General features: G+C 51.3%; 1 protein-coding gene across 2 annotated transcripts in view; it reads left to right on the forward strand.

Moving 5' to 3' along the window:
* The window catches only part of LOC146430600 (voltage-dependent T-type calcium channel subunit alpha-1H-like), a 101,781-nt gene that overhangs the window by 15,896 nt on the left and 69,232 nt on the right, over positions 1–16,653 (forward strand). For both annotated transcript variants that reach the window (XM_085074383.1, XM_085074384.1), the window contains exons 6-8: positions 8,336–8,428; positions 10,121–10,898; positions 16,212–16,627. In XM_085074383.1, coding sequence (XP_084930509.1) covers positions 8,336–8,428; positions 10,121–10,898; positions 16,212–16,627 — 1,287 coding nt within the window. The remainder of the gene's footprint in view (positions 1–8,335; positions 8,429–10,120; positions 10,899–16,211; positions 16,628–16,653) is intronic.

The raw sequence follows: 16,653 nt of genomic DNA on the forward strand, positions 1-16,653 counted from the left end.
CAAGAGCTCATTTTTAAAATGACTCAACTCCAGGTAAAGAGGAAGCTGTTGGGAGCAAGGTGCTGGCTTAACCTGGATGTGGGGAGGGGAAATCATCAGTGCAGGAGGTGAGGTGCTAAATCCAAACAACGGCTGGGAGCGGAGAACATTCAGCAAATAAATCCACCGAATTGCGCTCTCATCCCATTTAATAGCCGGATAGCACCAGGTCAGCAGTTGGACGAGGGCTGAAAGTAAGTAGTGCAGAAAGTACAGCTGATGGATTTAGGAACTCGGGAGCTTCCCTGGGGATTGGTGTTGAATTCCTGGGATGAGGCAGAGCCAATTGTCCGGAGCCGTTGTTCTGCAGGATGATGAATCCGCGGCAGTTTGCAGGAGTTGGGGTGAGGAGGGAGCCTGGAGGGCTGGCAGGTCCCCAGGGGACATCGTGGCAGGCTCAGGGCTCTGCTGGATGGAGCTTCCCTCAGGATTTATCCCAGATGAGCTGGGGATCTTGGTTTGTTCTGCCTAGGGAAGGAGGTGGCTCCGGGGTGACCTTGCAGCACCTGAAGGAGCTGACAGGAGCGATTGGAGAGATTGTGAAAAGGGTCTGGAGTGCAGGAGAGAGGGAACAGCTTCCAGCTGATGGAGGCAGGGATAGATGGGATAATGGGAAGGAATGTGAGGGTGGCAGAGGTTTCCCCTGGATCCCTGGAAGTGTCCAAGGCCAGGTTGGACAGGGCTTGGAGCAGCCTGGGATGGTGGAAGGTGTTGGGATTGGAACTGGATGGGCTTGAATGTCCTTTCCACCCCAAACCATTCCATGATTCCATGATCCAGAGTGGTTTAGGAGCTGTCAGAAGGGAGGGGGATGAACTGAGCCCCACAGGGAAGATCCAGGAGGAAGTTCCCAAGGGCAAGGCTGGATTCTACTCAGACCACAAAGAAACCAAACCAAAACCAGAGTTTGCAGAAAAGTCAGAGGATCTCTGCTCCAGCACATCCTGCAGGACGGGTGAGCTCTTCCAGCTGCCAAAATTGGGATTTATTAAAGACCTTTCACTCCGTGGCAGTGATCCCAAACTGCCAAGAGCCGGGACAGGTGACAGCAGGAAAACAGGGAAACGTGTTGTTGCCCTTCCGAGGAGAAATCAGAGACAGGAAAACCTGGAAATACAAAAATCCCCAAGCAATGAAGGGAATGGCTGCATCCCTGGGCATTGGGAAGGACGATAATTCCTGATGTAATCCCGCCAATGATTCATGTTATTCCTCCCCTCATTTGTTGTGCAAGAGGCTAATTCGTGTCTGTATTCGTTACAAAGGCACGTTCGGTGGCAAATTAGGTGAACTAATTCGCTTATTACAGACTAAATGAAAGGAGATGGAGCCGAAATGAACTGTGAGGTTTGGCATGAGATGAAGATCCCTTTATTGCACACGAATTCCAGCCCCAACCACCCGAGCAGTAATTACAGGTATTGTTGTCACGCGGCAGATGATGAATTACCCACCTCGGCAAAGTCCAATTTAATTGGAATTACTGACAGGCCCGGCGGAGCAACCAAAATCTTTCCACCTCCCTGCCCTGCAGCCTCGGGGTGGCCAGGCCTGAGTGCAGAAATCCTGATAAAATAAAAGGGATTGGCAAGCTGGGAGGAAATTTGGGAAGAAGAGATGTTGGGGTTGGTTTGCAAAGCCCAGAGCTGTCAGTTGGAGAATGTCACCTGGGATTTGTAGGAAAGTGAGACTTCTACTCACACTTTACTCCAGGGGTGGTGCTTTGAGCAAAAGCTGAAGGATAAAACCATCCTAGCCAGATCCAGGAGGAAGTGAAGGGAGCACAGTGTTCCTCCCTGCCTTCTTTGGGGACATGGTTTGTAGGGCTGAACTTTGAGAGCAAATCTGTCAGGAAAAATGACCTGGAGATGGAGTTAACTCTGTTGGAGTTAGAGGAAAAACGGTGTGGCTCCAGGGCATTTCTGCTCAGCCAAACACAGCCATGAGCTGGGGCTCAGGCAGGAAAATACCTCATTTGAGGAGGCAAAAATCCCAAAGCTCTGATCCTTCTGGCAGGACAGAATGGGCAGAGTCATTCTGGGAACCATGGGATGGTTTGGGTAGGAAGAGACCTTCAGACTCATCCCATTCCAGCCCTGCCATGACAGGGACATCTTCCACTATCCCAGGCTGCTCCAAACCCCATCCAGCCTGGCCTTGGACACTTCCAGCCACAGTTTCTCCATGTGAGTCCATTCCCCCTTGTCCAATCCCTCTTGGATCCCACTCAGGCTGCTCCCTCCTGGCTGGGCTGGCACTCAGGTGACATCAATGGGGACCTTCAGGGACCTGTTTTCCTCACTGTGTTTCCTGAAGCTCAAGCTCCTTACAGAATTCCAGCTCTGGAATGGTTTTCCCTTGGCTCAAGCACCATTCAAAGGTGCTGTTGATCCTCCCTCTTGCTTTCTGCTGCACCCTCTGCTCTCCTGCTCCCAGCAGTCCTGCAGATTTTGGGGAAAAGCCAAAAAGCTGGAACAGAAGGAGAAGGTCTGAGCTTTCCAGCTGCAGTTGTTTGTGCCCAAAGTCACTTCAGGGCCATTTTCAGGAGCTGTCACCCCCGGTGCCCGTGTTTGCAGTGTTTATTGAGCGGAGAAATTTGGGATTTGGGGCCAAACAGACTTTTTTTCCTCCAATAGCTCGTCCTTTAAATCGTAGATCTGTGTCAACAACACTTCTCAGGGCTGAATTTGGCAAGAGGCGAGTTGGGAGCTTTTCATTCCCACTGCTTGGAGCTGATGCTTTGTCACTCAACTCGCGTCTGTTTTGGATCACCGAAAATATTTCCCTCAAAATGATGGGGTTGGAGCTCTGTTGGTGTTGCTTTTTTTAATTTGGTCAGCCAAACAAACAGCACTTGCTGCGTTTGAAGAGCTCTCAGGCTTGAATAGCCCATCTAAAAATACCCAGCCTTTTCAAAGCAGCTCGGAGCGTGATTCCAAGAGGGATGAGCTGCTTTTGGGAAAAATCTGCATTTGGAAGGTTAGGAGGAATTGTCTCGTGGAGGACAGAGGGGTCACAATCCTCAGAGTTGTGCCGTGACTTGTGGGTGGTGCTGGATGGATTTAGAAACCCCCTGCAGCTGGAGTTTGGACTTCCAGAGCTCTGGAGGTTTGGAGGAGTTTCATCAATTGTGGATTCCTGTGGTTGGAGGTGACCTGCAGCTCAGGATATTCCATGAGTCTGGAATTCCCACAGGGAAATCTCCCTTTGGTTTGATCACCCCAAACCTGCCCTGTGCTTAGGGGAGGTTTTCTCCTGAGCTCCTTCATCCTGATTTCCCAGCCTGTGCATCCTGATAATCCCTAATAGGATTGGAAATCAGTTGTAAAATCCACTCACCTTTCAGCAAAGATCTCAGCCTGGCTTTGCTTCCCTTTCCCTCGCGGAAAACTCTTCCTCTTCCAGCTTGGCTCTGCCAGAAATCTGGGATTTATGGGGCTCTCCTTGCTGATGGACTCGTTAGTGCTGCAGCTAAACAGTTAAATCCCTTCCCTGTGCCAAGGATCCTTAAAAAAAAACCATGGAGACACTGGAGAATTATCCCAGTGAATCAAACCTCAGGAATACAGACTGGGATGGGATTTGTTGCCTGAAATCAGGGAGGATTCTGCTGTCACATGAGAGCCTTGCATTGTTTAGTGTGAAACAACAACAACTCACCTTCCTTTTGGAGCAAAGCTGGGATTTGTGCTGCTTTTGATCCCAGAGCTACAACTCCATGAGGTTTGGAGCAACCAACATCAGAATCAGTGACCTGCCTGACTTTATCCCACACTTTATCACCCACTTTGCTCCCCAAAATCCACCAGGAACTGCCAGCACTGCCCAGGGATTGCATTTATGGGAACAAATCTGCCAGGTCAGGAGTCCAAGACACGGAAAGATGCAAAATTTCCTTTTTTCCACCACTTTTCAGAGCAGAGCCCTGCTTTGCAAAACCCCAGTTGATAAAGGAATTACAAGCTGAGCAAGGCATCGAAGTGAAGGGAAGAGCATCTGTTCAAAGGATGTTACTCAATGGAATAAACCTGTTTTTCTGGCCGCAGAGGTTCCTTAACGAGATGGTTCAGGAGGAAATAATTAAAACTGTGACGTCGGGCTTCAGAAATAGGGATTTGATGATGTGCCAAGCTGGCTCTGCCTGTGGAATACTCCCTGGAATATTTGCTGGGCAGTGCCTGAGAGGAGGGAATGGGGAGATAAGAGGCTTTCAGGAATGGAGGCTAAAGGCTTTTCTGAAACTTCCTGAGACCATCAGAGTAATTAATAGCCCTCACAATTTATAGCACTGGATCTCATCTTGATAAGTTTGATGAAAATAAAATCTCCAAGAGCCCTGCAGCAGGGCCAGGGGAAGGAGGAGATAAAAAGTAAATGACCCCAAATGCTCACGGAGTTGCTGTTGGGTTCAGGATAATTGATTTGGATGCAGATAATTCCCAGTTTTTTCCACCCCCCAAAGGACTCAATTTAGACCAGAGAAAAAGTGGCTGAGTGCAAATTACGGATGCCAGTCAAGATGAAGACTTCAAATGTGGGTTTCCCTGGATTTCCAGAGCATCTCCTGCCTCAGCCAGGCACCTGCAGGGCTGGAATCAGAAGGAATTTCTCCTTGCCAGAGCTGCATTTTATCAGGATTTTTAATAAGGGGGAGATGCTGGTTTTGGTTCCACGCTCAGGGAGGCTGTCACTCCAAATGAAGTTTGTTCAAGTCATCAGAGGAGTGAAATCTTGCCATGAGACAGCTCTGGGCTGCAGTTTGGTGTGCTCTGCATTCAGTTCTGCTCTCCTCAGCCTCCCTCCACGCAGTGATTCTCCAAACTTTCCTCGATTGATTGGTGGCACCTCGAGGTTGGTTTGGAGCTGCAGCTCTGGCACCAGCCCTTGGTGCTTTTCTAACAGCCAGGAATTCAGCCCTTGACTCATTTCAGCTGGAGTTCCAATGAGGTTTTTTTTTTTTTTTTCCCCTGGATGATTCTTTTTTCTCTTTGTTATCTGACGCTGAAGCAAAAAATATCCTGCTCTGGAGCTGGCTGCAGCCAAGAACTTGCAAAGATTTTGGCAGAGCTCGAAGGCAGGGGAGGGTTTGTGATGAGAACTTCTTGACATAATAAAAGGAATTGTTCTGTGCGACCTCTGAAGTGACCCCAGAAAAACCAATGTAAACTCTGCCTCCCTGGGAGCGCTGAGGAGGTCTGAGTTAATTGCCAGCCTCTTTAATCTCCATTTCCCTCGTGATTTTCACTCTGGAGTTTTAGATTGACTCTGATTAGCTTGCCTAGAAGATGTGATTCTGTCCCCAGTTACTCTCCTATAAATCAGACGAGCATCTTTATTGCGGCTGATGAAATTACTGTGGCATGAGCTAAAGCAGGAGGAGCAGAATCAGCGAAGACCCCAAAAAATTAAATCTGATTGGGTTTTGTGCACTCTCATCCTGGGAGCTTTCAAGCCAAGGATCATGAAGTCCAAATCTGTCTCTGTGTTCACCTGGGTGAAATTCCTGCTAAATTCTTGCAGTGTTGGGAGAGGATTTGACACAAGACTGGAGATTTCAGTGCTCAACCTCCCAGGTATTGATGGGAGAGAAATGATTTCTCCCAGCCCTGGGGAAGAGGCCAAGAACTGAAGGAGCAGGGAAGGACCTGGGTGGGGTTAGAGGACATCTCTGCTCTCCTTGGAAGGCAGAAATCTTTTCCCCAGGGAAAGATTTTCAGGATTTCTGTGATCCTCCTCTGCCCCTGGGCGTGGAGCAGCATCAGGGCCAGCAGCACCTCCAGCACTGCTGCCAATCATCTGAATTGAATCTGCCAGCTCTGCCCCTGATTTCCTGTGCCTTGCACATCTTCCCCATCACAGCAGGATCAGGAGAGTGTTCTCACCCTCTCATCTCACTGATAAATAATTGGGGGTTGTGTTTGTGGGAGGCTCTGAGCTGGAGCTTTTGGAGAGGCTCTGTGTGAACAGCCAGGGCTTGAGCAGGATTTAACTGCCGAGGGTGGATTCGGGATTTAATTGCTGAGGATGGATTGCTGGGATTGGGAAGCACGAGGAAGGTGCTCCAGGGCTTTGGGAATGAAGTGAAGTGGGTGAATCAGGGTGGGAATGGAGAAAGTCGTTTATCCTTAGTGGAACTGGGAAAGCAGTGCTGAGGAAACATCCTGGTGTTCTTGGGAGAACAGGGAGAGCTGCTGGCTTTTCCCTCGGAGTCCATGGAATCCCAGAGTGGTTTGGGTTGGGAGAGACCTTAAAGCCGGTGAGTCCCACCCCAGAGCCCTCAGGGACAAGGGATCTGCACCAAAAGGACTTTGGTCCCCATAAATGTTCCAACTGCGGGAAGGGAGAGGCAGGGAAGGGCAGGAGGGGTTGGATTGCTCGGCTGTTCCACAGGGATGAACACCCAGGCAGATTAACCCCTTCCCAGCCCCAGGGAATAACAGCAGCATGGGAAAAATGGGGATAAAGAGCCTTCTGCTGTGGATTGCTCTCTGGGGTTAGTGATGGCTGAAAGGATTCACTGTGGTTTTGTTAAACCCACCTGGGGACAGTTTGGGACAGAACGAGGGGCAGTGGTGTTAAGCTGACAGAGGGCAGGGTCAGATGGGATTTTGGGAAAGAATTCCTCCCTGTGAGGGTGGGGAGGGGCTGGAATGGAATTCCCAGAGAAGCTGTGGGAATCCTGGATCCCTGGCAGTGTCCAAGGCCAGGCTGGACAGGGCTTGGAGCAGCCTGGGATGGCAGAAAGTGTCCCTGCCATGACAGGGGTGGCACTGGATGGGATTTAAGGTCCTTCCAACCCAAACCACTCTGGGAATTCCATGAAGCCAAAGTTTGCTGTGGGATTTCTGCTCAGCACTGCCCAGCAGCCAGGGTGGGATAGGGAGGAGCAGCCGATGGATGTGAGGAGGAGCAGGAGAGGTGGAGCAGTTTGGGAAAAGCAGCCAAGGTGTCAGACCTGATCCCGGGGAGCTTTCAACAGCCCTGACACTGGGAACCAGCTGCAGAGACAAACTCACAAGTCATCTCTCCCTTGGCAGATGGGGGTGGCTGGTTTGAGCTGTGCTGCCTTCTCACCCAGCTGCACGGTGGGAGTGAACCCACAGAACTTCCACAGGGAAAGAGCTTCCTGGGAAAACAGCAGCATGTGGAATTTAGGGTGAGAAATCCCCACCAGGCAGCGTTTCCCTCCCAGCAGCCCTGAGCTGCTCTCAGGGGAACTGTGGGTGCTGAATGTGGGAATGTGTGCTCCTGTCCTCAAGATCCATATCCAGCAGTTTCTATCTGATCCTTGAGTGAAAAACCAGGGAAAAGAGGCAGGGATTCACATCTGACTTCCCTGCAGGGGTTTTCTTCACTGCCTCAGGAGCAAGGGTTTTATGGATCAATTTTGGGGACACCAAGCACAGAAAATCCCCTCCATCCATGAGATCTGAGCTTTCTCTTCCCACAGCAAATCCCTTCCCTGCCAACGTGATTTAAATCAGTAATGATGCCACTGGAATTTGGGACAGGAGCAGCTGTGGGTTTTGCCAAGACCTCCAAGGCTCACCGAGGTGTGGTGAGCAGGGGATGTCACTGGGAGTGAATTCCCACAGCAGCTTGGCTTCAGATGGAAACTGGAATTCCAGAACAGAATTTCATCTCTAGTAACAAGCTAGCAGTGGAAGTTTGGTGTGTTTTATCTGAATAAAAAGTGTAAATTACGTGGCAGAGCTCGCTTTGCTCTGCACACAGCCTGGGTGGTGTTAATTAAATCCTCAGCTGCTTTTTTTAGGGGAAGGAAGGCTGAGAAATCGAGGCTTAAATCAAGCCTACGTTTAATTAAAGTCTCTCTTCCATTCAGATGCTCTCCCACTATGATAGTGGCGCTGCAGTTGTAATGCTGAGCCGCTAGGAATCAGAAAAGAAATTGGGTTTAGCAGAAACAAAACGAAGTTAAAAATGTGGGAATTTTCTGGGTTACATTAGCTTTAGGTAAAACTCCAGATCTCTGCAGGAAGAGGTTTTTTTTCTTTTTTTTTTTTTTTTTTAAATCCCTCCTTGTAATTTCTTTGCCTCAGAACTAGTGTTTCAGGGGGTTTATTTTAACGTTTCGTGGTTTATTTTAATGTTTCACCAGATTCCTGCAGGAACCTCAGCCAGTCCTTTGGTCACACATTCCTGCCCTCCAGATGCAGCAGGTCTGCATGGATCCCAAGGGATTCTGTGGAAAACCCAGGCACTGCCAGAAAATGGATATTTAACAGCTTTTTGGGTGACTTTTGTCCTCACACTCTGTTTCTCTGTCTCCCCGTAGGTGATAACCCTGGAAGGATGGGTGGACATCATGTACTATGTGATGGATGCACATTCTTTTTACAATTTTATATATTTTATACTGCTTATCATAGTAAGTATGAGCTGGCAGATGCTCCTGTTCCTTGTCCTTGGGGGGTTAAGTTCTTCCCTGGGTTTTCCCAGGTAGGATTCAGGATTCAGGGCTTTCCCTCCCTCTTCCATCCCAGTCTTAGTTTTGTCCCCTGGACGTGTCTGTGCTTTGGCCAAGCAGCAGCTACCAGGACAAAAATTCAGGCTTTTCTTCCTTTGGCCTCCTCAGTGTGCCAGAGGGAGCCTCATTTCTTTGGAGAGCCCCCAAACCTTTGGATTTCACCCAAACCCTTTAAAATCATGATAATTCTCACAATAGCAGTGCAGCCCTTTGAGGTCTCACTTTCCCAAAAACAAAATATTACCCACTGGAGGTGCTGGAGGTTGTCTCCAGAAGCTGCCACTCCATATCCATAAGGTTCTGGTTTTCCAAAGGGCACAACCTCCTCCAGGCAGTGGAAAAGTGAACCACTGAAGGCAGGAGGGGAGCAAAGGGAAAGGTACCACAGGGATGTCAGGAAGGACGTGAGCTGGAGGTGTTTAAAAGTGCTTTTGTGACTGGACAGTCCTTACAGGTAACCCTGTCCTCATCAGGGTGGCCTTGGGCAGTCAGACCAGTTCCCAGCAGCCCTGGGAAAGGCCTGGATCAGAGCAGTGCCCTGGAGAAGGCAGGGATTTCTGAGCTGGAGCAATGATCCATGGACAGAGATTTCCTGTCCACTTTGTTGAGCTGTTCTCCACGGGTGGATCCAATGTGGAAAAGCCAGCAGTTGATTCATTCCCGAGTCACTTGGAGCTGGGAAAGGCACCTTTGCTGCTCCTCCAGCAGTGTCCACACTGAGCAGCACCACAAACCATCTCCCAACAGCCCCACCGAGGACTGACCAGGCAATTCCAAATTCAATCCATCCAGATCAAGCGTTAGCCCTGCAGGCAGTGGCACTGCCCTGATGTCACTCCCTTCTCACCCCTAAGGACACTGATTCCCTGCTGGGAATGTCTGACATTTCCCTTTGGCTGATTTAGGAACCCAAGTGGTGAAAAACCACTTTGTGGGCTCCACAGCTGGGGGGAGAATGCAGCCTTAGGTCACATTCTTGTCCCTGGGACTTCATTTGGAAAACTCAGTGTCACCCAGGAGCACATGAATTTAACCAGACATGAAATCAGCCCCTCAGGAGACACTAAATCAGCCCCTCAGGAGACACTAAATCAGCCCCACAGATGCATTTCTGTGCCAGGGAGTCCCACAGGGTCACAGATCCATGGGCCCTGACTGCACCCCCAAAATGAGGGCACAGCCTTTTGGGGTGTGAAGTGATCAAAGAGGAGAAGAGGATGTTTCAAACCATACAAATTGGACTTGAAACCGTCTTTCCCTGCATTGGCCAAATGTCCAAAGCAGCGTTATGGTGCTGCCTGCTTGTGTTCTGCACATTCTGCATTAGTGGCAAACGGGATCTCTCTGTGGGGAGGGAAGTGGAGGGGGCTGCTGCTACAACAATTGATCGTGGTTTAGATCAAATTTGGCAGCTCAAGCACACGGTGACAGAACATTTGGCGAGCAGACCCTGGGATCTGGCACGTTTGGGAATCCCAGGCTGAGATTTCTCTTTTTTGCCCAGAGCTGTGCTCCCAGCACCGTGTGTGGCGGTGAGGAGCTTCCCTCGCTCCACACAATCCCTGCTGACTCCTTTCTCCACGTCCTCCCCAGGTCGGCTCCTTCTTCATGATCAACCTGTGCCTGGTGGTGATCGCCACGCAGTTTTCGGAGACCAAGCAGCGGGAGAACCAGCTGATGCAGGAGCAGCGCGCTCGCTACCTGTCCAACGACAGCACCATCGCCAGCTTCTCGGAGCCGGGCAGCTGCTACGAGGAGCTCCTCAAGTACATCTGCCACATCTTCAGGAAGGTCAAGCGCAGGACGATTCGCCTCTACAACAACTGGCAGAGCAAGCGCCGGAAAAAAGTGAATCCCAACAGCGGCGGCGGCGGGCAGAGCCAGCGGAGCAGGAGGAGGATCACCTCCATCCACCACCTGATCCACCACCATCACCACCACCACCACCACCACTACCACATCAGCAACGGCAGCCCGCGGGGGCCTCGCGCCAACCCCGAGATCTGCGAGCTGGAGCTGCAGCTGATGAAGCCCGGCCGCCAGCTGATGTTACCTGCTCCTCCGTCGCCCCAGCCGCAGGGCTCCGCGCCCCGCGCCGACTCCGCGGCCGTGCACAGCGTGTACCACGCCGATTGCCACGTGGAGGGACCACCCGGGGGCTGCAGGGCGCCCAGTGCCCCAGCCAGCAGCAAACTGGCCAACCACGGCAGCATGAACTACCCAACCATCCTGCCTTCCCCCACCGGCAAAGGCGGCTCGGCGCCCCTTCCCAAAGGGAAGAACGGGAATTCTCCGGTGGCCGTGGTGAACAGCCCTGGGAATGTGGGTCTGGATTCTTACGGGAAGCTGCAGCAGCTGGTGGGAGAGCATGGTAAGGGCGACCAAGCTGGGTTTTGATTTAGGAAAATGGGGTGAGGCGTTAATGAGCCCCGCGGGGTTGGGATTGCTGTGAGCGCGCTTGTTGGCTCTTGGCTGGTTTTAGAATTAAGAGGCAGACATGGTTAAAGGGATAAAAGGGTTTTACCTCGGTGTTTTAATAGGATTTTAGGTGCACGGTTTTTTAAGGTGGAACGCGCCGAGATGCACACCCTGTACAATGCAGATACGATTTTTATAGACTTTGCAAATTAGCAAATCTGTTTAGAATCTCCCAATAAGAAACTTAATAAATGAAGTAATATCTCCCTATTCTAAACCCAAAACGAGTTTGGAGTTCAGTTTACAAAATATGTTTCAGAGAGAAGGTTTCAACCCATAGGGCTCACTAGCCTTTTACTGAGGTTGTTTGGGTTTTTTGCTTAGCAGAACTTCAAAACAAAGCTAGAATATTAGGCTACAAAAATTACAAACATGTAGGCTAAGGGTACAGAGAATACATAAAGGGTACAGAAAATATATAAAAGGGTATAGAAAAGATATGAAAGGGTACATAAAAAGAAAAGGCAAAAATCATCACTGGAGTCAGAGGGGGGCCAGGTGAACACTGGGAGCTCTGATCCCTCCATCCCTGTATTTACAGTCATGGATATTCCAGGCTGGAGGCCTCTTTCCTGTGGCTGCAAAATGTGGATTTTGAGCTCCTCTCATGTCCTTGGTGATGTCTCGGAGGTTTTCCCTCTCTTCCCACCCAGAACAGATCCATGCAGCCCCTGGAGTGACATCTCCAGTGAATGATGGAGCTGCCAGCTCCAGCAGGGACTGAGTGAGAAGGTGCAAACTGCTGGAGAAGCATAAGACAGAGGAAACTGAGAAGTTTAAAACAGGCAGGCACTGAAAGAACTCAACCAGACCCTTCCAGCTCTGCTCTGATGGGCCCTGGAGGCTCTGAATTCCTCTTTAGCAAGGAGGAGCAGGAGGCTCAGTGCTCAGAGGACACACGGAGAGCAGGGCAGGAGCAGAGCTGCACACCTCAGGCTTTCCCACGTGCAGGAGGAATGTGGGGCTGAGCTTTCCTGCACATCTGGGGCTCCATTCCATCTGAGGAGCATTTTGGGGAACTCTCTGTCCCATCCTCCTGTACAGGTGCAGCCACCCCAGCGCTAGACAGGTTTTATCTCCCCTCACAGATAAATCACCCACTGGAGCAGCGATTACACGCAACGCTTGGATTTCCATTTTATAAAACGCTTTTCCAGGCCTCACAGCTGAAGCTAAAAGCTGCAAAATACTCTTAAACCCTCCAAACAGTGAAAAGACAAAAGGATCCAGCTTCTATTTTTTAATCTCTTTAAGCCAAACTCGTCGCTCGGTGGTTTTTTTCAATGCCTGTGTTTTCCAAAACTGTTTATTTGCGTGTGCATGGACACAAACATTTACCCTGGTGATGTAGGATGAAAAAAATAACCAAGCCTGGCTTGGGGGAGGTCACAGCAAAGGGTTCTTGACGGAGAGGTTGGGTGGCTTGTCTTTGTTAATTTTGTTGTTTTTGAGGCCTACACAAAAGGGTAAAAGTGGATTGTTTATAGAAACTGCCTTGGGCAGAGGCTTCCGAACGCTCGGGAGCTCGGCACGGGGGGCAAGGTTACTGCCAACAGCTCTGTTGTTCAACAAGGACTTTGTATAAATCACTGCCTCATCCTCAGCGCTGCAAATTAATGAAGGTTTTGAGGAGAATGTGTTTTTTACCTTGAGATGAAAAGCCCGGCTCTGCAGAAGTCTGGAGCTGGGAAAGAAGGGAGGAGGAGGGGAGCTGTTGAAGTCAGAGGTTTTGGATCCTCGTGCTTGCTGCTGGGGTCCTTTTTAGGAGAAGAAAGGCCCAAATCTCAGTCCCAGCTGTGCCAGCCCCGAGCCAATTCAGTGATTTAGGAGATTTTCCCGTAGCCTGGGGTGGTTCTTTGAAAGCTGGGATTAGATTGAGTTGTCATTAATAATGCAATTACAGTGTCCTCTTTCCACAGAGGGATTTCAGCCCAGAGGATGCCAAAATGCTTTAAACAAATCTCCTGGAATTGTTTTGTCTCTTCCAGAAGTGTGGTCACAGCTGGGAAGGGCTGGGAGGTGGGGAGAGGCTGCTCATCCATCCTCCTGGGGAAAACGGGCTGGGAAGGGATTCAGGGCAGCCAGGTCCACCTGGAGCCCTGGAGATCCTTCCATGGATCTGGTTTTCCCTTTCCATGGATCTGGCTCTTCCTTTCCATGGATCTGGCTTTTCCCTTCCATGGATCTGGCTTTTCCCTTCCATGGATCTGGCTTTTCCCTTCCATGGATCTGGCTTTTCCCTTCCATGGATCTGGCTCTTCCCTTCCATGGATCTGGCTTTTCCCTTCCATGGATCTGGCTTTTCCTTTCCATGGATCTGGCTCTTCCTTTCCATGGATCTGGCTCTTTCCAGACCCTCCTTCCCACTCCAGCAGGGCAGAGGCAGGGTCAGTCCTGCACCAGAGTGATGGATGTGACCTCCAGGCTTCAGAAGGGATCTTTAAGTGGGAGGGTGCAGCTCTGCCAGGCACAGCCCCAACTCCTCTTTCTCCATCCCTAAAACCTCACAAAGGAGCCACGGGGAAGAACCCCAAGCTCTCCCAAGCCTCCCTCATCCTTTTTGGGCAAACAAAAAGCCTTAAATTCTCCCTGAGCACTCCCAAGCCAACAAGCAGAGTGTGTTCAGTGCAGGAATCATGCAAGAGGAGCACAGAGTGATAACCAAGAGCCTGAAGTGCATTAACAGCCCAGGCTCTCCCAGCCCCAGCGGGAGGCAAGGTTGGTGTCTGCTGGGAAGGATGCAGTGGTGGCAGAGAGCATTCTCCTGCCTCTTTTGTTGTGGGTTTGAAGAGCACAGAGTACAGCCTGTTCCCCGTGTTCCCTGCCCTGCAATGCTGGAGGTTATTTTAGCAGGCAGCCAAGGAGACTCTGGTATTTTGAAGACATCTGCGGCGCCAGGGCTTTTTCATATCGTTTTTAACACTTTGATAGCATTAAAAGCCATCTGGCAAACCCCCTCCCTGTGCTGCTCCTGCGGCTGGCCTGAGCTTTTCCTCCCTGGATCAGTCCTGGGCAGGAGCACCGTGCTGATGTGCAAGGGGCAAAATATTCCCGAATCTCCCGGTGGCTTTGATGCACTGCCCAGGAGCCTGGCCTGTCTTCCAAGGCTGTTCTGAAGGCCACCGACGTCCCTGTGACATTCAGACGGGGAAAATGTGGTTTGACTCTCGTCACATCCCAGTTTTCAAGCGAAGGGAGGCGTTGGCTTTGTTCGGCGCTGCCTTCTCCTCTGTGCTCAGCCAGGAGAGGCTGAAATCAGCATTCCTGCTGGGAGAGCTCCAAGCTCCAGGGCCCAGAGCCAGGAGCAGCCACTGCTTTTAGCCTGGGCTACCCAAAACCCATCCCGGTGGTCCCCAAAGCACCTCTAGGCAGGGACGTGTGGATGTGGCACTTGGGGACATGGTTTGGTGGTGCTGGGTTGATGGATTTGGTGATCTTTTTCATGGGTCTGTGATAGGGGAAATTGTCCTTTTGCCTTGTATCCCTGGATCTCAAGGAATTGGTGCTTAAATGGCATTTTGTGGGAGAGATCTTGTGCTCCCAGTGCATGCTCACGTTGGAGGGTTTGTTCCTGCCGTTAATATCTGGTTCCTAAATATAAAGAGACTAAAAATAAGGTTCCTAAATATGAGGAAACTTAAGAATTGGATTCCTAAACGTGAGGAAATCAAATCTGGGTGCCGTTCCACCCAAATCATGCCAGTTACTCCTGTCTCTGTCCTCCCATTCCCTGGCTCCAGGAGGACAGTCGGAATTTCTCCTCGCACCACAAAACATTTCTGATTTTAAAACGACCTGAACACTCAGCCTTGTGCCTCAGGCAACGAATCCACCTGAGCTTTATTAAAGGCTGAAGGAGACCGAGGGGACTCTGTGACTCTCAGAGCTGTGATCCGTGGTCTGCAGCCACCTTTGGTCCCTTGTCCCTCTCCCTGCTCATTAGGAGCTAAACAGCAGCGGTGGCTAAATTGGGTGGAACAGCTTGATAGCACTCGGAGATCGTTAATGACGGGAGCCTGCTCAGGGGTAATCAGGAATAATTGAAAGGGAGGGATGGGCTGGTCACTCTTCCCTCAGCCCAGGACACAAAATCAGGGCCACACTCCGTGGAGACACCCCTCAGCCTGTGGAGGGAGGAGAAGGGATCAGGAGGGGAAAATGAGGGAAAAGCAGAGCTGCTTGGGAGGATGGATGGCTGGGAGGCTTTTTAGGGTCTGGAGAATAATCAATGTGGGGAGCAGCATGGGGGCTCAGCCTGGAGAAAAGTGGGATCAGGGGGACCTTGTGGCTCTGCACACTCCTGACAGGAGGGGACAGCCAGGGGGTCAGGCTGTGCTCCAGGGAACAGGGACAGCAGGAGAGGGAACAGCATCAGGCTGGGCCAGGGCTCAGGGTGTTATAGGAAAAATTCCTTCACAGAAAGGATGTCTAAACACTGCAATGGGCAGCCCAGGGTGGTGATGGAGAGACCATCTCTGGAAGTATTCAGAGCTCAAGCAGATCTGGCACTTCCCAGTGCAGTTTCATGGCTCACAGTGATCGGTCATGGTTTGGACTCAATGGCCTTGGAGATTTTCCCAACCTTAACAATCCTGGGATTGCATTTATTGAGGATGTGGCAGGAGCTGCTCTGCCCTGGGCAGACCCAGGGCTGTCCCCTGTGATGAGCTGTGGGGTGGCTCTTGGTGGCTCTTGGCTCGTGGTAGCTCTTGGTGGCTCTTGGAACATTTTTAACTCTCAGTGTGCAATGGCTCACAGTGGCTTTTGGTGGCTCTCAGTGCACGATGTCTCCCAGTGTGTAGTGGTTCTCGGTGGCTCTTGGTGCACGGTGGCTCAAGGTGCACAATGTCTCCTGACACACGGTGGCTCATGGTGGCCCTTGGTGGCTTTCAGAGCATGATGGCTCACAGTGGCTGTCAGTGGTGTCTCGTGGTGGTTCTCACTGGTGGCTCTTGATGGCTCTTGGTGCACTGTGGCTCTCAGTGGTATCTCACAGTGTGTGGTGGCTCTCAGTGGTGGCTCTTGGTGGCTCTCAGTGCACTGTGGCTCTCAGTGGTATCTCACGGTCTGTCGTGGCTCTCAGTGGTGGCTCTTGGTGGCTCTCAGGGGTGTCTCTTGGTGGCTCTCAGTGGTGTCTCTCAGTGTCTCTCAGTGTCTCTCAGTGTCCCTCAGTGTCCCCGTGTCTCACACGCCCTTGTCCCCGCAGGTCTCCGCCGCACGCCCAGCCGGCTGTCGGGGCTGAGCACGGCCGGAGCACTGCCCAGCATGGGTGGCGCCGGGCTGAGCTGCGAGCTGCAGGATTGTCCCTTCTGCGCCAGCCTGCTGGACGACCCCGACTTCGCCCTCAGCGACTCGGACAGCAACGGCGACTCGGACAGCAACGGCGTCTACGAGTTCACACAGGACCTGCGGCACGGCGACCACCGCGACCAGCTGCAGCAGCAGCGCGGCAGGAGGAGGAGGAGGAAGAAGAAAGCCAAGGAGAGGAACAAGGTGGCCAAGCTGTGGCGAGCGTTCGGCACCAAGCTCAAGAGGATCGTGGAGAGCAAATATTTCAACCGCGGGATCATGATCGCCATCCTCATCAACACCCTCAGCATGGGCATCGAGTACCACGAGCAGGTCAGTGCCTGGGGTTTGGGGTTTGG

Source organism: Lichenostomus cassidix, chromosome 14 (genome assembly GCF_008360975.1).
Source record: "Lichenostomus cassidix isolate B80296 chromosome 14, HeHo_3.0, whole genome shotgun sequence".
NCBI classification, from domain to species: domain Eukaryota; kingdom Metazoa; phylum Chordata; class Aves; order Passeriformes; family Meliphagidae; genus Lichenostomus; species Lichenostomus cassidix.